This window comes from Antedon mediterranea, chromosome 10 (genome assembly GCF_964355755.1).
Source record: "Antedon mediterranea chromosome 10, ecAntMedi1.1, whole genome shotgun sequence".
Classification (NCBI taxonomy): Eukaryota; Metazoa; Echinodermata; class Crinoidea; order Comatulida; family Antedonidae; genus Antedon; species Antedon mediterranea.
The window spans coordinates 23,067,748-23,090,266 of NC_092679.1; the positions used below are offsets into that span (position 1 = coordinate 23,067,748).

The 22,519-nt window shown below is 33.1% G+C and overlaps 1 protein-coding gene across 3 annotated transcripts in view; it reads right to left on the reverse strand.

Annotated features, from left to right (window-relative positions):
- Positions 1-8,659: 8,659 nt before the first annotated feature.
- Positions 8,660-22,519, reverse strand: part of LOC140060761 (thrombospondin-1-like) — a 37,449-nt gene continuing 23,589 nt past the window's right edge. For 2 of the 3 annotated variants that reach the window (XM_072107103.1, XM_072107102.1), the window contains exons 9-25: positions 22,177-22,350; positions 21,903-22,076; positions 21,595-21,722; positions 19,581-19,733; positions 19,232-19,336; positions 18,721-18,834; positions 18,407-18,514; positions 17,891-18,050; positions 17,558-17,676; positions 17,215-17,353; positions 16,762-16,857; positions 15,326-15,553; positions 14,574-14,770; positions 13,610-13,684; positions 12,788-12,885; positions 11,150-11,292; positions 8,660-10,059 (exon numbers count right to left, since the gene is read on the reverse strand). In XM_072107103.1, the coding sequence (XP_071963204.1) occupies positions 11,151-11,292; positions 12,788-12,885; positions 13,610-13,684; positions 14,574-14,770; positions 15,326-15,553; positions 16,762-16,857; positions 17,215-17,353; positions 17,558-17,676; positions 17,891-18,050; positions 18,407-18,514; positions 18,721-18,834; positions 19,232-19,336; positions 19,581-19,733; positions 21,595-21,722; positions 21,903-22,076; positions 22,177-22,350 (2,210 nt within the window). In that variant the 3' untranslated portion in view covers positions 8,660-10,059; position 11,150. Of the gene's footprint in view, positions 10,060-10,389; positions 10,516-11,149; positions 11,293-12,787; positions 12,886-13,609; positions 13,685-14,573; positions 14,771-15,325; positions 15,554-16,761; positions 16,858-17,214; positions 17,354-17,557; positions 17,677-17,890; positions 18,051-18,406; positions 18,515-18,720; positions 18,835-19,231; positions 19,337-19,580; positions 19,734-21,594; positions 21,723-21,902; positions 22,077-22,176; positions 22,351-22,519 lie in introns of those variants that run through there. The other variant, XM_072107104.1, reaches the window with a different exon arrangement.

Consider the following 22,519-nt stretch of genomic DNA (forward strand, 5'->3'; position numbering starts at 1 on the left):
GTTTTCAATTTATTCTCAGCCTATATGTTTGTTGTATTACTGTATATTCATTTTGTTTTTACACAATGACTGATATATGTTGAAAACCGTTTAATAAAAAAAAACTAAGCGTTTTAGACTATAATCAATAATGCCATTTTTATCAATTTTTGAGCTTAAAAAACAGCGTGATATAAATGTTTTATAATACGTATATGTGCTATTATTAACCAGTAACGTTTAGATTTGTTAATTTGAAAAGAATGTTTAATGTTATGCTCACTTTCCTTTTTAATTCTAAAACGACGTTTACTAGAAATGCTACGAATTAATTTAGGCCCATATTATCATACAGTTACTGAATATAGGTTATGGAAATTTAAAGACGTAAGATGCAGATTTTTGGTCAAAGCAGGATATTTGTTTCAACTTGAATATAATGTTCTTTACTTTAATAAACAAATTGAAAATAATTTCAGGTCTAATCTAAGGTCTAATCATCTGAAATTAGTATTTTTAAAATAACCGTATACTATCAGTAATTTCTACGATTTCAACATTTTTTTTTTCAATTTTCTTCAGATTGTGCAGTAACAAATATCTATTGCTTTTTATTGTACACCGTAGATAGATATTTCTTAACATGATGAACAGAACAGAATTGTATACAGAAATTAACACGACGATAGACGAAGATGAAAACAATTCAGGTATGACGAACATTACCTATATATATTATTTCAATCTCTTCAAATACGAATTTATCATCTTTCTGATGTGAAAAAAAAATCCATTTTCGTTCTTTATTTAGGGAATGAAGTAATGTGGGTGATGGCTGCGTCAATGGGTGGCGGCGTTGTTCTTATCGTCATGTTGACTATCTGTTGTTTACTGATAAAAAGGTTGGTACACTATTGATTGAAATAAATAACAGATTCATCATAAAGTTGATATTAGAACTGAAAAATAATAAAGTGTTACAGGCACTACAAAAGTATGAATTTGTATTACAAAGTATGAATTTCAAAACAAAATACGATATGGCAGTTATAAGTGTGATTATTGTGACAAATTGTATTACAATGTGTGACAGTTTTATAACAAACATCTTCTAAATAAACAATTTATAAACAATTATCAATACATACTGCACTTGAAAACGAACTAATCCCAGTCATACAATCTTCAAATTCTTATCTAGAACAATAAGAAGAAGAAAGTGTGCCAAGATGCATTTACAAGCAGACGATTTCTGGCTGACAGGAGCAGTTCGGTCTTCAAGTACTTCTATGCCGCGTCCTCCATCGGCATCCTCATCAGTACCCATATCTCCGGAAACCACAATTGTATGTAAGTATTTGTTTAAAGGGATAATGTAAACCTTTCGAGAGTTTATGATAATAACATAAAGCAACTGTTATTAGTGAGTGAGTGGCCGAGCGGTTAAGACAGTGGAACCGTAATCACGTAGCCATAACATCGGCAGGGGTTCGAGGCTCACTCACTCCATGGTTCTGGTGGTAGAACGAGTCTTCTCGGATAAGGACTATAAACCGTAGGTCCAGTGTACACAACTTGCTCGTGTGCACTTTAAAGAACCTAGTACATCTTTCGAGACGAGTAAGGGGTTACCCCGGTGTATTAGTACATCACAGCCACTGATCACCAACTGGGCCCTCTGGGAGATCAGTCTTTGACTGAAGAGGTCACCCAGTATAAAGATAATACAAAAAAACAAAAAAACAAAATTAAGGCACGAGGAACTAAATACTATGCAATCTTCGCCCGCAGAAACCGAAAGCAGTAAGTCGTCTTGACAAATGTTTTGTAGTCAAACAATGAACTTTCGGATGTACCAATTTTATATGTAAATCTCTCGCAATTCAGTTTTATTTTATATATACTGCAAAGAGAAATATTGAATAAAAGCAGAATGAATAGAATAGAATAGAATAAAAAAAGTCAAATTGCTGTGTAGAATATTGAATAACTGTGACGACGCAGCCACAATTCATTTACTGACATAAAGGAAAAACTCAAAGCTGCCCAGTACTATTAGAATCATAGCAATGTTACAGACTAAAACCCATAACTTTAACAATAAAACATTCATTTTTAAACTTTCAGTAGAAAACCTATTAATTAATTCTCACCTCAAAGATGAACTCAAGAGCATTTTGATTGATAGAGACCGCCTTGATATCGGTGATATAATTGGACGAGGTAGGCCAAAAACTGTACTTTTATTTCTAGAAATTATGGGTTTACTACGTCATGTTCCAGCTCTATAGACAAGAAACCGAAATATGTTTCCCACGTATGTCATATAAATTATACATGCTGTTTGTTAAATTTTAGTGGAGTGATGGTAATGTCTTCTTCCTCATACTTGTACATTTGTACAGTTAACTAACTTAATTTGCCGAAGTTAATGAGCACAATTTCCGAATATATAAAGATGCTCATTAGCAAGAATACTACTATAGAAGGCATTGAATGAACAACACCTTTTAAAACGTTTTAGGTGAATTTGGTTGTGTTAGGAATGCCAAGTTGTCAACAAAATCTGAATCTATCAGGCAAGTTGCTGTAAAAACAATCAAAGGTATTTGTATATTAATAGCGTGATATTGTCAATGATATTTTATATAGCTTATTGCATCTCTCTGATATTATGCTCTATTACTAATAGTTATTACTACTTTATATGTTATTACTACCTATTATAACAACTACTGTACTATTATTATTACCCAACCCAATGAAAAAGAAAATGTCTAAAGCTCTGTTTACACTATAAAACTTTATGGGACAAAAAAAAATGTGATGTGCCCATATGGACATGATGATGTCTTTTTTGTCAAAATAGTGTAGACAGAGCTTTACTAATAGAAAAAAAATAAAATACCTGTGTCTCATTACTTTATTTAGATAAGTACAGAATGCATGAGCTTGAGGATTTCTTACGAGAAGGAGCCATGTCAAGCGCACTCAAGCATGACAATATTCTTCAAGTTATTGGTAAAGTTTAAGAAATTCGTTTCAATAGGACTTTTTGAGAAAAAGCAGCTTAAAATAAAAGCAGTTTCACCAAAAGGTTTACACAACCACATGTATGCAAAAATATTATGCTATATTTATTTTGAAGAATGCTCCAACAAAACCGCTGTTTTTCACTACAGTTTATCAGTTTTATGGTTTTTTTTTGTGTGTTCAGGAGTCGCTATCGCTAGTTCACCTGACTCTGACTACGTCAAACCCATAATCGTTATGCCGTTTATGAAGTTTGGTGATCTTCGAAAATATTTACTCAAGTCGAAGAGATGGAATGGAAGAAAGGTAAGTTACTTGATCAAATATGTACCTATCATTTGCTTTCCACTTAAGGATGTCTTCTGAGTAGTGATGGTTGGCAGTAGTGTAAAAATGTATACAGTCTTCCAATACTAGACACCTTTGGGCTGGACTTTGGACCTCAAAAAAAGTCTGGCTTTGAAAGAGTTTCCGGTTTTTAGAGAGTCCGATATTGGGAGAGTTGACTGTATTTCCTTTCTTTTTAATTCCAATGGAATGTGTTCTCTTAATGAGGTATTTCGGGATAAGAAATTTCTAAAGTTTACTGTATTATAATCGATATTTATTGATATGTTTAGAGTTACTCAGTTGGTCAACTAAACGAATTTACGTTACAAATTGCACGAGGGATGTCTTTTTTGAGTAAAAATAAATATATTCACAGGGACTTGGCTGCCAGAAACTGCATGTAAGTAATGTTAACGATATTTGTTTGCGCCAATTTGCACAGGAATCAATTTGAAAAACGGACGAGGCTATCGGCACGGTCAACATTGCGTGTAGTTTAAAATGTTCTATAGGTACGTTAGACAACGGTCTAGTAATAAATAGTAATAATTAATCAGCCTAATAACTAGTAATGACTAATAATAACTAGAAATAATTAGTAAATAATCAATAACCATACTAATTATACTATTAATAATTCTTTTTTAGGCTGGATGGAGAGAAAGACAGATACACAGTAAAGATTGCCGATTTTGGATTAGCTCGTAAAATTTATAGTTCTAATTATAAAATGAAGAAACTAACCAAATTGCCATTCAAATGGCTAGCACCAGAGGCACTAAGATATTTTTCGTTTACAGAGAAAACAGACGTGGTAAGATAAGTTATTGTTTATTTTTTTATTTTATTTTTTTTTTACCCATTGTATCATCCTTGACGTTAACATCGCTTTACATCGATTTTCACGTCCACTATGTGGTTTGATACTCATGACGTCTTTGCAAATGGTAGCTTGGCTCGTTTGCGATATTCTTTTCGTATATAAGTTACAAAACAAACATGAATATTCATTATCCATATCCATAAGGTGTGACGTAATTGAGCTAACTACAATTTGCTAATGCAAACGCTTTCTGTCGAGCCCTCTGTGTTGTCGAGTGGATTAGACTGTGGACATTTTTTATGTATGGGATTCGAATACCATTTTCATTCTAGAAAAACTTCGGCATATCACTACCATATTTGGGCACATCACACATTTATTGTAAAACTAGTTTGATAGTGTAGACAGAGCTTAACATCTGTATATTCACAGTGGGCATTCGGTGTTACGATGTGGGAAATTTTTTGCTTTGGAGAAACGCCATATCCTGGAGTAGCGAATAGTGAACTGTTAAAGTATCTCACAAACGGCGGCCGTTTGCGAAGACCGAATGGATGTCCGGATGAAATGTAAGTAAATAAATGTGAATGTCAAAATCACTCAAAATTTAAATTTTTATTCCATAATATTGCTATATGTACCCGTATATCACCGTATTATCAGGGTATCAGGTAAGGGTGTTAGGACAACTTTATTTCGAAAAATAAAAAGGTCGAAAAATCAACATTTTTCGACAAAATCTCTGTACAAAATCACCCAAAATATAAACTTTTAAAAAATCAATTTTTATGCCATAATATTGCTATATGTACACGTATATTACCGTATTATTACCCTAAAGGTGTTAGGACAACTTTATTTCAAAAAATAAAAATGTCGAAAAATCGGCATTTTTCGACAAAATCCCGGTACTATATATAGTACAGGGATTTTTTTCCAAAATCACCCAACATATGAACTTTTTAAAAATCAATTTTTATGCCATAATATTGCTATATGTACACATATATCACCATATTATCACCCTAAGGGTGTTAGGACAACTTTATTTCGAAAAATAAAAAGGTCGAAAAATCGGAATTTTTCGACAAAATCCCTGTACTATAGTACCGGGATTTTTTCCAAAATCACCCAAAATATGAACTTTTTAAAAATCAATTTTTATGCCATAATATTGCTATATGTACACGTATATCGCCATATTATCACCCTAAGGGTGTCAGGACAACTTTATTTCGAAAAATAAAAAGGTCGAAAATCGGCATTTTTCGACAAAATCTCTTTACTATAGTACAGGGATTTTTTCCAAAATCACCCAAAATATGAACTTTTAACAAATCAATTTTTATGCCATAATATTGCTATATGTACCCGTATATCGCCATATTATCACCCTAAGGGTGTTAGGACAACTTTATTTCAAAAAATAAAAAGGTCGAAAAATCGGCATTTTTCGACAAAATCCCTGTACTATATTACAGGGATTTTTTCAAAAAATCACCCAAAATATAAACTTTTTAAAAATCAATTTTTATGCCATAATATTGATATATGTACACGTATATCACCATATTATCACCCTAAGGGTGTTAGGACAACTTTATTTCAAAAAATAAAAAGGTCGAAAAATTGGCATTTTTCGACAAAATCCCTTTACTATAGTACAGGGATTTTTTCCAAAATCACCCAAAATATTAACTTTTAAAAAATCAATTTTATGCCATAATATTGCTATATGTACACGTATATCACCATATTATCACCCTAAGGGTGTCAGGACAACTTTATTAAAAAAAATAAAAAGGTCGGAAAATCGGCATTTTTCGACAAAATCCCTGTACTATAGTACAGGGATTTTTTTCAAAATCACCCAAAATATGAACTTTTTAAAAATCAATTTTTATGCCATAATATTGCTATATATACACGTATATTACCGTATTATCACCCTAAGGGTGTCAGGACAACTTTATTTCGAAAAATAAAAAGGTCGAAAAATCGGCATTTTTCGACAAAATCCCTGTACTATAGTACAGTGATTTTTTCCAAAATCACCCTAAATATGAACTTTTTAAAAATCGCTTTTTATGCCATAATATTGCTATATATACACGTATATTACCGTATTACCACCCTAAGGGTGTTAGGACAACTTTATTTCGAAAAATAAAAAGGTCGAAAAATCGGCATTTTTCGACAAAATCCCTGTACTATAGTACAGGGATTTTTTCCAAAATCACCCAAAATATGAACTTTTAACAAATCAATTTTTGTGCCATAATATTGCTATATGTACCCGTATATCGCCATATTATCACCCTAAGGGTGTTAGGACAACTTTATTTTGAAAAATAAAAAGGTCGAAAAATCGGCATTTTTCGACAAAATCCCTTTACTATAGTACAGGGATTTTTTTCCAAAAATCACCCAAAATATAAACTTTTTAAAAATCAATTTTTATGCCATAATATTGATATATGTACACGTATATCACCATATTATCACCCTAAGGGTGTTAGGACAACTTTATTTCAAAAAATAAAAAGGTCGAAAAATCGGCATTTTTCGACAAAATCTCTTTACTATAGTACAGGGATTTTTTCCAAAATCACCCAAAATATGAACTTTTTAAAAATCAATTTTTATTCCATAATATTGCTATATGTACACGTATATCGCCATATTATCACCCTAAGGGTGTTAGGACAACTTTATTTCAAAAAATGAAAAGGTCGAAAAATTGGCATTTTTCGACAAAATCCCTATACTATAGTACAGGGATTTTTTCCAAAATCACCCAAAATATTAACTTTTAAAAAATCAATTTTATGCCATAATATTGCTATATGTACACGTATATCACCATATTATCACCCTAAGGGTGTTAGGACAACTTTATTTCGAAAAATAAAAAGGTCGAAAAATCGGCATTTTTCGACAAAATCCCTGTACTATAGTACAGGGATTTTTTCCAAAATCACCCAAAATATGAACTTTTTAAAATCAATTTTTATGCCATAATATTGCTATATGTACACGTATATCACCATATTATCACCCTAAGGGTGTTAGGACAACTTTATTTCAAAAAATAAAAAGGTCGAAAAATCGGCATTTTTCGACAAAATCTCTTTACTATAGTACAGGGATTTTTTCCAAAATCACCCAAAATATGAACTTTTTAAAAATCAATTTTTTTTCAATAATATTGCTATATGTACACGTATATCACTATATTATCACCCTAAGGGTGTTAGGACAACTTTATTTCGAAAAATAAAAAGGTCGAAAAATCGGAATTTTTCGACAAAATCCCTGTACTATAGTACAGGAATTTTTTCCAAAATCACCCACAATATGAACTTTTTAAAAATCAATTTTTATGCCATAATATTGCTATATGTACACGTATATCACCATATTATCACCCTAAGGGTGTTAGGACAACTTTATTTCGAAAAATAAAAAGGTCGAAAAATCGGCATTTTTCGACAAAATCCCTTTACTATAGTACAGGGATTTTTTCCAAAATCACCCAAAATATGAACTTTTTAAAAATCAATTTTTATGCCATAATATTGCTATATGTACCCGTATATCACAATATTATCACCCTAAGGGTGTTAGGACAACTTTATTTCAAAAAATAAAAAGGTCGAAAAATCGGCATTTTTCGACAAAATCTCTTTACTATAGTACAGGGATTTTTTCAAAAATCACCCAAAATATGAACTTTTTAAAAATCAATTTTTATGCCATAATATTGCTATATGTACACATATATTACCATATTGTCACCCTAAGGGAGTTAGGACAACTTTATTTAAAACAATAAAAAGGTTGAAAAATCGGCATTTTTCGACAAAATCCCTTTACTATAGTACAGGGATTTTTTCTAAAATCACCCAAAATATGAACTTTTTAAAAATCAATTTTTATGCCATAATATTGCTATATGTACCCGTATATCACCATATTATCACCCTAAGGGTGTCAGGACAACTTTATTTCAAAAAATAAAAAGGTCGAAAAATCGGGATTTTTCGACAAAATCCCGTTATAGGGATTTTTCCAAAATAACCTAAAATTAGAATTTTTTTTAAATCAATTTTTATGCCATATTTTATTATTTTATCTGAATTTAGGTGGGAAGTAATGCAAAACTGCTGGAGTAAGTCGCCACGTCAAAGGCCATGCTTTGAAATTTTAGAGCAGCGACTGGAACAGATATACAACGACCGGTCGTGTAATACGTACATTCCAATACGTAGGAGCTATTTAGCCGTAGGTTTCTATGGTTCTTCCGATGCATAGAGAAGATGAGACATGAATTATTAGTAGCCGACGAGGGATCAGAAAAGTATTTTGTTCAGTTCCGTGATACAGTGACACATGTTCGTCATATGCTAAACGGTATTGTTCATCACACATGACACTGTATTTAGACGTTACCTATGATACTAATTATCGAACTTACATAGATAAACTCCGCCATTTTTCTTATTTTCTATATTTTAATAAAACCCTCAAAATACGTACTTACAAGTGACAAAATAATAATACTTTACACGTTTTTGGGAATAACGTAATAACAAAATGGCGCACAATCAATACAATCTTGCGCAGTAGACTATCGTACGCAGACTATCTATGTTACAGACTGGAATTGCATTCGTTTTAAGTTTATACTACTAGAGTATAAAGTCTTTATACCAACTGGAATATAATGTCTGTACAAAACAAAAATTCAACCCCGCTGCCAACGAAAAAATTTTTCCAAATAATGCTTTAAAATGCCTTTCAGTTAAACAATCCTAATTATAAATACAAATAAAATCCATTAACAATTTATTTTTAAAAATCTATAAAATGAAGCAAAAAATCGTGATTCAGTCAATTGATTAAAATCTGAATATGTAAAGTTCTTATTCAAGTTATATTTACATTAACTTACCAGATTTACTGTAGGACGCCTAGTTTTAGCTTCATGATTCAATTTCTACGACCGCTGATATTCGCTTACAAACGACCAAGACCAACGTAACTAGGCCTCGATCTAAACTCTGCATTACATTTAATATTTAATTAGAATTTTATTTGTATTAAAATATTTTTACAATTAAACTAAAAATATTAACAAAATTGCAATTTTATATAATAGTCCTTAGAATAATATGCACAATAAATTTAAAATAATTACTTTAAATAAACTAAACGAAATAATTAATTAAATAAGCCTAGATTACAATACTATTTTAAAAAGTTTTAACTATTTATAGAAGAACAGTTTTTACTACTGTACGTTACAAGCTCATTGCAATATAGCTAGCCTAGCATTTAATAAAATTGACGCTATTTATTATAAAAATAATCGTACGTTCAACTATCTGAAATAAACCTAGGCCATCTTTTAAGCGCAACTTAGGAGACGATTAATATGCATAAGTGACGTCACGTTAATGATGTCATCTAATATGCTCACTATACTTTTCAATTTTTTTAGTTACGAGCATTTGGTAAAATATAGAAAAAATATACATTTTTTTACAATAAACTTTTATAAATACAATAGCTCTATTGTGGGCTTCGACACAATCGGTCAAATGGTGTACACGTCAATAGCTCTATTGTGGGCTTCGACACAATCGGTCAAATGGTGTACACGTCTAGGCGAATTAATTTATGATAAATGACCAAATCCTAGTAAATTAAACATCTATATTACCTAGCTGGGTGCGATTTCTTTTTAGTTCACACTGGCCTAAAGGATTTTTTTTTTATAAATAACATCATATATTTTGGTGCATACGCAATCACGTTCAATTCAATGATTTCCAACAGATGTCTAAATATGGTCAACAGATGTCTTAATATGGAAATAACACGTCAGCTAACTGAAAGAACAAACAACAAATTACCTAATAATTATGTTATCATAATTTTTTAATAAAATATTATATTATTATATTATAAATATTCATATCAATATATCATATTCTATATAATACATCATGTTTATTTTGAAATCTAATAAATAGTAGTATTGTTATTTTACGAATAACGTTTATGTGAAATCAAATAAGTTGACGATAATTGATAATGAACGATTTTAAAGGTAAATCACGAAAACTAATATTTCGGAGTAGCAAACAGAAGTACAGTAGTTTGTATTAGTAATTTTAGACGAAATCGGTGTTAGACGAAATCGGTGTTAGACGAAATCGGTGTTAGACGAAATCTGTGTTAGACGAAATCTGTGTTAGACGAAATCGGTGTTAGACGAAATCGGTGTTAGACGAAATCGGTGTTAGACGAAATTGTTAAATTGAGAGAAGTCAAACGATCACACTCTAAACGATAATATAAATAACAAAATCTACATATTAAAGTTGTTGTTTTTGTAAAATGTATTTATTTAAAAGTATTATCTATTACCTGTTGTTCAAATAGTATGACTGTTCACAAAAGATTTGTGACAGTAACAAACGACTATTTTACCGAGAAAGAACCATCGCTTGCGTTTTCGCGCGTAGAATACCGGTACTAGGCGAATTTGTTCGCGCGAATCGAAGGCGTCAGCTAATACGCATGCGTAGAGAAGGATTTGGAAGACGTAAACATGAATACACATGCGTACAAGCTGGCGCGTTCGATTCGCGCGAACAAATTCGCCTAGTGGAAAATCGGCTTAAGAAATACACATTCATTTTCAATGATATAATTGTGATGGCGTTACTTACAACCTTATGCTTGATTAGTCTTTTTAAATGACGTAATGAATAAACCGGCATGCATAGGAATAAGGATTTCTACGCGAGTGTACATTATGAGTAATGGGTTAAGGAGTCCGGTATGCTTCATGTTTTGCAACAAGCCAGAGATTTGTTAATAAAGTACGAATAAATAATTTAACTGATTGTAGTTGTTTTGTACTTGTCGTAAGAGTATTGACTGACAGAACACAATAATGATCAGTTTCCTTACCTTATGCACATTTGTATTCAAGATCGGAGAAGAAGACCATAGCCTGTGAGAAGCAGTAAAGACCAATTCTACCTCCTCGAAGCGTAGTGTCATAGAGGTCGCCTGAATCGGCCAGTAGTTTGCTACCTTCATGCATGCTAACTCTAGAAAATAAGAGATATTGGTTTTATTATTTAAAATGTCAGTTACAAGAAGTAAGTTTAACCCAATTAAAATCTCTAGATAATAATTGGTATCTACATTTCTCCAAAACATCTTGCACAGATGTTTGTGGATCTTTCTTAATATGGAGATAATTAATTCATTACAAGTTTGGCCCTAATATAAAACATAGTTGACTATAACTGAAGATAATTATTTCTTCTTTCAAAAGAAGTAGACGCTTTTTTTTTATTTGTCCTTATATATGCTTAAACATAGCAGAACCCAAAATACTTTTACCAAATCAATGAATGAACATTTTCATGTGCGAAATTATAATCCGGAACCCAACATTATCTGCCAGGCTCACTTGTAAATATATATGTTGACCTAACTCATTTACGGGATTATTTTGAGTATGTTTCTTTAAAATGAATGAATGAGGTGCCGAATTTGGGAGAACTCAACTCTGAGATTAGTTTGATTAGTTCATTTTAATTTACTTGTTTTCCACCTAGCAACAATATGAGAACAGAACATTATAATATAAGTTGGTGTTTAACTGTATATTTAAACAGAAAGCGGCCATTTCCTTTCAATAAAATGTTGCGTGCAATGGCCAAATAGAACTTTCAAGCAGACAGAAGCTTAATTGAGTATTTAAATAGTTTAATCCAAGATATTAATCTTATTCACGCCCCGGAAGATGTCACGCAGTCTTTATGAAAGTGATCGTCCGTTACACAAGCTGTGACAACCAAATAACAAGATTGCACTATAATTGTTTAGCGTAATATATCAGGCGTATTTCCTCCCATGCGCAAATTTGAGAGAGGAAATGTATTTTGTGATGTACCCAGTAAGCGACGGACCTGTAGTTATGGACGCACTGTTACAGTAAGAGAAAATTCTATATTATAGATAAGGATTAATCTCCACATCAGACGAAAAACATATTATTGTTAGGCCCTATGGACAAAACTCTACAGTTCAGGACCAACTTCTACAATTACGGACCAACTATTACAGCTAGGGGCCAACCTCTTCAGTTAGGAACAAACTTCTAAAGTTAATAAAATACTTCTACAGTTAAGAAAAAAAACTTCTACAGTTAGGAAAATACTTCTACAGTTAGGGAAAAATTTCGACATTAAGAAAAAACTTCTAAAGTTTGGGAAAAACTTCTAAACTTTGGAAAAAAGGAGGAACTTTTAAAGTTAAGGGGCGAACTTCAATTAGGAACAAACATCTACATTTACGAAAATCTACTGTTAGGAAAAACTCTTTCAATTAGGAACAAACCTCCATAGTTAAAGACAAATATCTAGTTTTTAAAATTATACAGTTAGGGAAACTATGGTACTATTAGGACCAACTTCTTCAGTTTGCATAAACACTTAATACAGTTAGGAACAAACTTCTACAGTTAGGAACAAACTTCTACAGTTCATTAGGCACAAACTTATATAATAAAATACACACATGTACATAATTTACCTTATATATCCATCTACGGGTTTATGCGTTATGCTAAATCGGTAGGCTGTAAAGTCCTTCCAACCAATTTCATTTGGATCAGTCCAGATAAGCTTGACCTGGAAATAGATTGAAAACCGTTGAATGATAGACCAATCACAAGTTATATTCAAAGTATTAGGGCCTTGAAAAAGGTACACTCTGTAGGCCTAGCATTACACAAGTTTATGTGATGACGTAAGCAATTTGATTGTTGATAGAAAGAGAATATTCTAGACAGCAACAAAGTAAGTTTTGGCTAGAACACAAATGTGGTTTATGGCATTAATCCAACTAAATTTTAATTATAAAATATTCCATGGCATCATAAGCGTCATTCATTACAGGTAAATCCCTCTGTTACTGTATGAGACATCGACTGTTATGGATAGATATGATTAAGTCTACATTAGTTAATAGGGAAATGGTTCCTCCTCTCTTTAAATTGGAAATAAAAAAAATAATCTCAGGAAAACTGTCACGTAAAGATAGAGTACAGTATGTTATTTAATACTGTGTATATTTACAAAAAAAATGGACTGTTTTAACCTAACGACGAAACAACTTTCGCTAAGCTGGAAAAAATCCCAAAATGTTTACATTGGGTTTAAGCTACTACATTCACACGTATCGGAACGAAAGACGGTGCCGTTCAATTCTGTATATGATTTTCCATTGTTTCCAAAATGTTTTTCGTTCCGTGAAATTGCGAAATGCAGGTTATTGCCTGTTGCACGATCGACGATATAAAAGGATCTACATGTCCATATGAGATATGCTTGACATAAAACTATGATAATTTACCTGGTTTTCTGTCGTGCCAGTATGCCATAGAGCATTTCTTAAGGCTTCTCCAGGTCCTGTTGTTGAATTTACCAACTGCAATGAAAGTTAAACATGGCATTTTATTTATTGTTTGTTTGTTGTATTTGTCTTATTCAAGGAAGGCGTTTATTTTGTTGGGTGTAATATTATAACATCTATAATCAAATAAATGCCCCATGATATGAACAAATACAATTAATATCTTATCTATTTATTGTCGTTTAACTTTGACCTTATAAGGTAGTTAATTTTCTATTACCAACAAAATTATCAGTACGAATTGTTTATTGTTTATCTAGAAGCCTGACTATTGGAAGTACTATTGTAAATGATACTTATTTTCAATTCAGCTCCTACATTATGCAAATCAAACGACATTATAACAAACAATCTTAGACAAATCAGTTCAGTTTGCTGCATTTTCTATCAATAGTACTGAGAACGCCATCCAAACCGTGGCGATAATTTCTAAACTAGGCTGAACATGATAAACCAGTCAACCTTAATATTGCTTTTATAACTTAGCTGCCAGAACATAATTGTTTAATTTCCTATAATTATAGCGAATAATGTGACTGTCTCTTTCCTATCGACATTTTATCATTTTGTTCGTTTCAAACATTTCAATCATTAGTTTCTATCAATTGTTTCGGAATGCGAGTCATCGTTGACGCTATCCCAACCCCGATTAGTTTGTTGATGTTTTTGTTTCTTCCTTTTTCGTTTGTTCGGTAAGCAGATTACAATAGGTTATTTGCAGATTACAACAAGTTATCTGCAGAATACAACAGCAACAGCTTAATAAGTTCTAATATTAACCTACCGACTGCTAATCCTGGATCAGAGTTAATGGTCTGTACGAGTTCTTTGCCGTGATTACGGACCATCCAGAACGGATCATTCTGTACTGTTTGTTCGGTAAGCTTTACGTTTTTTGACGTACCTTAATTTGAAGTCCTGTTGTTGCTATTGCTTTGAAGGGTGTGTTCTTCCAATACGACTGCTTAACTTGTTTCCACATGACGACATAGAATCTATGACTGGATTGGTAACCGAAAATAAACCCTGCATAATCATCGTCTCTTTGGATGTTTACATAAAATGTTCCACTAAATCTTACGGCCTCAAACGAATCGTAACCTGAGAGAGAATTTATATACATTTATTTTTCTTATTTATTTATTTTATTTAACTTAAAATGAATCAAAATAAATGTAAATAATAATAAAATGTAGTGCGTAATACACCACATAAGGCATACAAGAATAAATAAAATTAATAACTTAAAATGAATTAAAATAAATAAAATGTGTAATCAGCAGATTAAAACAGGTAATCTGCAGATTACTACAGGTAATCTGCAGATTACAACAGGTAATCTGCAGATTACAACAGGTAATCTGCAGATTACAACAGGTAATCTGCAGATTTCAACAGGTAATCTGCAGATTACAATAAGTTATCTGCAGATTACAATAAGTTATCTGCAGATTACAAAAGGTTATCTGCAGATTACAACAGGTTATCTGAAGATTACAATAAGTTATCTGCAGATTACAATAAGTTATCTGCAGATTACAACAGGTTATCTGCAGATTACAATAAGTTATTTGCAGATTACAACAAGTTATCTGCAGAATACAACAGATTAGTTGCAGATTAGTTACAGCTTAATAAGTTCTAATATTAACCTACCGACTGCTAATCCTGGATCAGAGTTAATGGTCTGTACGAGTTCTTTGCCGTGATTGCGGACCATCCAGAACGGATCATTCTGTACTGATCCATAAGGATCCAATCTAACCATCTCGAAGGCAGACAGATCTGTTCGTTGGATGTTAGCGTTTTCTGGGCAAGCATCAAGGCGGTCTACCACGCCGTCGCCGTCAAAGTCTTCCTCGCAGGCATCTCCACGCCCATTTTCTATAAATACAAACAATAATAACATTAAAATGTTGAATTATAAAATATATCATAATAATAATTATTTACAATGTTCATAAATCAATGAATATAGTACATATGATGCATATACCACATTTAATGCATACAAAAATAGTGTCGAGTTAAATTACATATACAGTCGTTGAACGTAATCATACACAATATGCTGTAGTATGTAGTATGTATGATAGTTATTTTTCCGTTCGTATTAGAACATTATTAGTTTAATAGATGTTGATACAAATTTGTATTTGTAGATCTAATTAGTTTAGCAATCGATCGTCTGACAGACAATTTAACAATTTCAGTCAATGTCACTACAGACTACAGACAATTTAACAAGTTAAGTCAATGTCACTACAGACTACAGACAATTTACCAGTATACGTTAATAGATTTAAAAATGTAAATAAAACTAAAAGCAAAATTAAATTGTTTAGAATTATAATATCGCATATTAGTATTAAAATGTCCCATTGTGATTAAATGGGTGCATAGACAAGTTACCTAGGATTTAATATAAGTATTTCTTTGGATTACATAGGTCTAGATTACATAATTATTATTATAGGTTGAAGGTTTCTGAATTAAGAACATCTACAAACACTACGGTAAGCAGCAAAATGAAAAGGGAAAATAATATACATGTACATTAGACGTTATAAAAGGATAACTTCGAAATATAACAAAATGTCTTATTAATATGAATGTCCTCTTAATATGAGTATTGTTTACATATTTCTCTTTTTAATTTCACGGGAACGTGTCACCTTTGTTCCCTGTATAGTTGTCGAACGTAGCGTTACACATTTTTTTTCTTTTGTTTCACGGGGAAAGTGTCCCCTCAATAGAGGTTTTCTATCAATAGTTGTTGGACGTAGTTTTACACATGTATTATTATAATTAGGAATGTCCTCTGAATAGGGATTATCCATCGTTCATTTCACCATGTGTCCTCTGTATATCGATTTCAAAGCACTTCATCAATCAATCAACAAAACGTTCCAAAGAGAGGATGCAACAAAAGAAAAAGCGAGCGTCCACCGTAGGTCTTAGCCCGGGAACCGGGAACGGATAGCAATGATTTTGTCAGAGGAGCGACGGCGATGAGATGGAACGAATCAAGGAACAATTATATCATTATATAGCAAAGATAATAAAATATATAAGCACACACATTATCTTACCGTTTGTATCGTTTTGTGTTGGATTGTATACAAGTCGGCAGTTGTCAACATAATCATAATGTCCATCATTATCATCGTCATCATCACAACTATCACCTAAAATATTATACAAAATAGTATATTCAATTACTGATATAACTTTTTAGAACACCTTCTTTTAAAAAATATTGGTTTATGTTCTGTACTGACGATGTCTATTGCTCATATTATTGTGATCGGAACATCGGCTAAATGATTCTGCTCTACTCCAAACTTATTATTTTATGAATTCTAAAACAAATTCAGCAGATATATGGTGGTAGCACTGAACTCTTTCTAAACATGCGTTGTTCATTCATTTTATTTAATTTTAATTTAACTACTTTCTTCTGCGTCGATTGCCTTTCATACCCATTAGTATTCTATCTTTAAATAAAATAAACGTGTCCCGAATGGCGCCCCGTAATAACTTACCGAATCCATCATTGTCGTGATCTTTCTGACTTGCATTCGGTGTGTCTGGGCAATTATCGAGATCATCTTGAATGCCATCATCATCACGATCCATGTTCGTGTCACAGAGATCACCAACGGTGTCAACATCACTATCAGTCTGAAATTTACAACAAAAACATTATTTATAGAAAAATTTTAGACCAACTCACACAAGGCAAAACAAATATATATTAGCCCGAACGGCGCCCCGTAACTAGTCTAGTAAAAAGTTATTCTGCGTACGCTTAGAAACACGAAGATAAAGCCTAAACTATTTAAAGCATTTAGAGTCGTTTTAGATATTGTATTCCTTCTAGCCTACCTGTTCTGGATTGGCATCAAATGGACAATTGTCACAAAGATCTCCATACCCATCATCATCGGTATCAATCTGGTTCGCATTGGCGATGTAGGGGCAGTTGTCTTCCCAGTTTTCAAGACCTGTGATAGAACACATAGGTATATCAAAACAATTGACGTCATCGGTATATCAGAATAATTGACGTTTAACAATTTTCGTTAGGCATGTCACACTTGTACATAACACAACGAAGTAGGCACAACGCAAGTGAGTTGACCAATCTCAAGCGACAGTTCGGATGATCCACTGCTGCATCCAACCACAAAACAAATAAGATATATCTAGATCACTTACCATCGTCATCAATATCACTATCACACACATCTCCAACCTTGTCTTTATCAGTATCCTCCTGCCTGAAGTTCGATTCATATATACAGTTGTCACAAACATCGCCGACGCCATCGTCATCAAAATCATTCTGATTCGAGTTGGAGATGAGCGGGCAATTATCCTTTTATAAAGATACAATAAGGTGACATTTCATACAAAGGTAGCATTTTCCATTTTAAGCGAAATACACAAACCTAAATCGATTCAGTAGGCCTATACATAAAATGGCGTCTGTTTTTATTTTTTTTGGAAAACAATTAGGACTACGTTGCTATTCTTTTGTTTAAAACCACCGCCCGTTCAGTTAATATTTAAATTTGTCTGTGAACGATACAACAGAACCGCAGTAAATACTACTGTAGAAGGTGTATTTTGGTTTAATACTGGTCAATAGAGGGCATGCTATATCCGATTCCGATTTGAACTTTAGTGTTCGCACTGTACATAATGGTGTGTTCACACTAACTACTAACTTACAGATGAATCGTGCCTGCCATCATTGTCATCATCAGTGTCGCAAGCATCTCCTTGACCGTCACTATCCTGATCTTCTTGTCCACTGTTAGGAATTCTTGGACAGTTATCCTAAACGAAAAAGGTTATATTTATCAATATCATTTCTCCACCATAAACATACAAACGAAGTAAATTTATTCATTGAGGTATATAAAGATATCTGAAAAAAGCCTTGATTTTGTTTGATTTACATTTTTACATGTATAAATAAAAATGCCCCAAATTATGCCCCGTAAATTTCTGGGCGCCCCGTAAATTCCTGAGCGTAAACTTACGGCTGTGCAATGTTGGCCATATGCATCTTCACAATTAAGATCCTCATCTGGCCATCCATCCAAATCACTGTCGCTTCCACATATCCTGCCATCACCAGCATAACCAGTTTTACACTGTAAAAAGATTAAACGTGATTTTTTATTATTATTGTATACTATGATATACACTTTCCTTCGAGTTAGAATTGTCAAAGCAATGTTCACAATGGAGGCCTGATTTCAAGTCGTGGAAAAAAAAATAGAATAGAAACGCGAGTCATTTCTGATTTGTTATTCAAGTTATTTGATCAATCATACACACACGTACTTTTTCTATTTAATATTTCTGAAACCAAATTGGAACAGAAAAGTAAGGCCTATAGCCTACGGATCCAACATTTGAGTCACCCGGCCTTTGAATTATCAACATTTAAAATTGAATAATTACAGCAGAAATATCCATGTTAAACTTGACCTTCTCAATCAAGAGATGTCATGAGAAAATTAGAATAATTAAGTCTACTAATTTTACCTTGCATCCAAATTTGGGCTGACTGTATGGCCCGAAGAAAATGCACTTCCCGTTGGTATGGCAATCATGCGAGTCTTCTGCACAAGGGTCAATTGGAATACATTGCTGAAATAGACATTTTTAAAATAAAAAAAAAAACGTTACGTCAAACAGTAAAATATTACATTAGGCCTACAAATACTTTACGTCACAAGCTACTGTATATGACGTCAATATAATGTTAGTGCATGTGTGCCTTTGGTTGGTTTCCGTGGAAAATAAACACATTGAAGATTACATCACAAGTAAATGACGTCACAAACTATATTACGTCAAAAGTGTATTGCGTCAAAAAATTACAAATGTTTACCTGCTTGTGTCTGTATGCATGATAGAGGCCGACGCCGTTTGGTTGGTTTCCACGGAAGCCGAGAGGGCACTGTTTGCAGGAATATCCTGGGACAGTGTTGGTGCACATATGCTGACCCATAAAGTTGAAACAGGCCTCTGGGGCTTCGATACACTACAACAGAAGACAGTAAAACTTCGTTAAGTTTCTTGCAAAACGATAAAAAGTCACCAGAGAGAGAGAGAGAGAGATTGGTGTAATAGTCCAGGAGTGTTAGGCTTTGAGGTACAGTAGAAATGAATATGCTAAGCTTTAGTATGTTATTCCAGACAACATTAGGAAACCTATCCTGAAAATCAGCTTTAGAATATTCATTTCTAACTTTGGTCCTTTTTGTTTAGAAAGTGTCCAGCATCAGAGATTCGTGTAAAAGAGTAGAAATTAAATAAAGAATTATGATATGGTTATATATAAGTCTGTATAATCTCTATAATATATATTATAATTATAATAATAGTTGAATCTAGGAACCAACACACATGGGTATAAATATATAGGCTATTCATCATTACCCATTGTGAATTGGTAATGACTGGTTTTGGCGGTCCAGCTGCTTGTTTCTTAGAGCGCATCGGAAAAGGCCAACGAACCCAACTCAAAGGGTTCAATTTAGACAAGCTTACTCATCAAAGTTCGCAAACCTATTGGGTTGGCATTAATGTGACAAATTAATCTATGACATTAATCAACTCTTGTTGTGGCAGGGCCACTTAGATTTGTTTTATTTTCCAATTATTTAACGTTATTCTATTGTAGAGCGTGGGTTTAGAACATCCGTCACACACTTGAACAGTTAGTACAATATGAACAAAATTAGGTTTACTCAATCTTTTCTCAGGATTGAGTAAAGCAAAGCTTTAATTGTAGTATCCAAGCAACATAATAATATTTCAAAAAGGTAGATAAGAAAAGAGGAGTAAAAAAGTAGGCCTAATTGAAAGAATTAGAAAAATTAAATTAAAAATGTAACTTGTACAATAGTTCTTTTGACTTAAACATTTGTAAAAACAACAAGGTATACATTGTAAACTGAACTCCAAATGTTAAGGTAATTTATAATTTTTATGTTGTCATTTATTTTGGGACCTTGTGTCTGTACTTATGCCTGTCACGTGTTATTATATCATAATATCTATTGTAATGAGGGTACAATTTGATTTGATCTCTTCATTATCTGCTTTCTACGGTCCGATGCAGATTATCCGTTTCGGACGGCAACAATATATTTCCAAAATTTCTAATTTCTCTCTGAGACTTAGCTGAGAGCTGCGCCCCAGCTGTTAAGCATGATTCAGGTTTATTAACTTCATAAACTTAAACTAACATATTAATATGGAAATTGGTTGTAATTAGGGTTCCTTTGTCCTCAAATGACGCGTTGCCTCCCACTCCATCTAGGATATGTCAATGCCAAGATAAAACCAACTCAACCATAAAAACCAGACTACCCGTGTTCCAATTACTAGGCTCTAAGGGGTATAAGGAAAACGACACAATCTCGACGATATGCATAGATACATTGAATCTGAATATAACTTGAAACGTTTTTAAAATTTTAATTGAATTCATCATTCGGTCAATAATATAGGTCTAATTATTTAACTATTACAAAGTAACTTGGCGTCAGAGGGAGCTATTAAGTCAGATGTTTTGCTCTACTCTGACTTATTGTACTGGATGTCCAGTACATTGAGAACATCGAAAACATATCTCTAGACTAGCGATCTGAAGATGGTGAGGCTAGTGACTTGGAGATGGTGAGGCTAGTGACCTGGAGGTCGTGATGAGGCTAGCGACCTGGATGTCGTGAGGCTAGTGACTAGAGGTCATGGGGCTAGTGACCTAAAGGTCGCGAAGCTAGTGACCTGGAGGTCGTAGGTTAGGGTCTCACCTGAGAATTGCTATTGATATTTTTCGTATTCTCATGTACTGATAATTTAGTAAAATTACGTCAAAACAGCTGACCTATGCCTACCTCATTGATATCTGTACAGTGGTGGCCATCTCCACGATAACCGACAGGGCAAGGACCACAGTCATATGTACCATTCTTGTAGCTTATACATTCTGCACCGTAGAAACAGGGGCCAGACAGACAAGCATCTTGAAAAGAATACACAGTTATATTTTAAAATTTTACTAAAAACGCGTCCAGGCGTAGTACCGGTAAATATATTCAAATCTTTGTTATCAAAGACAATACTACTCCCCCATATAATTTATGCATGCACTGATACACAATTAATTAGCGTTACTTTTAAGTATTTGCAATGTTTTACTTACCCACTGGACATGTCTTTACGTTACACAGGCGAATCTGGTTGAAATGTCCTGAACACGAATCTCCACCATGTTGCGGTAGAGGTGCGTCACAGAAACGTTTTCTTTCTTGCCAACCACCATCACATGTTTTAGTACATCCCGACCAAATTGACCACTCACCCCATCCTCCATTGACTATGAAAAGAAGAAGAAAATATAGACATTCAGGTCAGTAAAATATTGTTTAGAATATAGGAAATGCCATGTGAATATAAAGTACAGCAAATCAGCTTACCTGGGCAAGGATCTCGTACACATATTTTATTTTCTCTCTTGTCTCCGGGGCAGTATAGACCTCCGTTTTGTGGTTTTGGTACGTTGCAAGCACGAACACGTGTTTCGGTTCCGCTACCACATGTTACGGTACAGATCCAGGGAGACCACGGACTCCACCCTCCATCAATTTTACCTGAAAAAATATTTTTAAGCCAATGAGAAACTTATTAACAATCGTATTAAAATTTTATTTTAGTCTCAAACCTGTTCGTAGTTGTTATAATGTAAAGCTTGGTTTCCACTACGATGCAACATAAGGACGCAGACGCAATGACGTAAGAACATAACCTTGCGTGTCATTG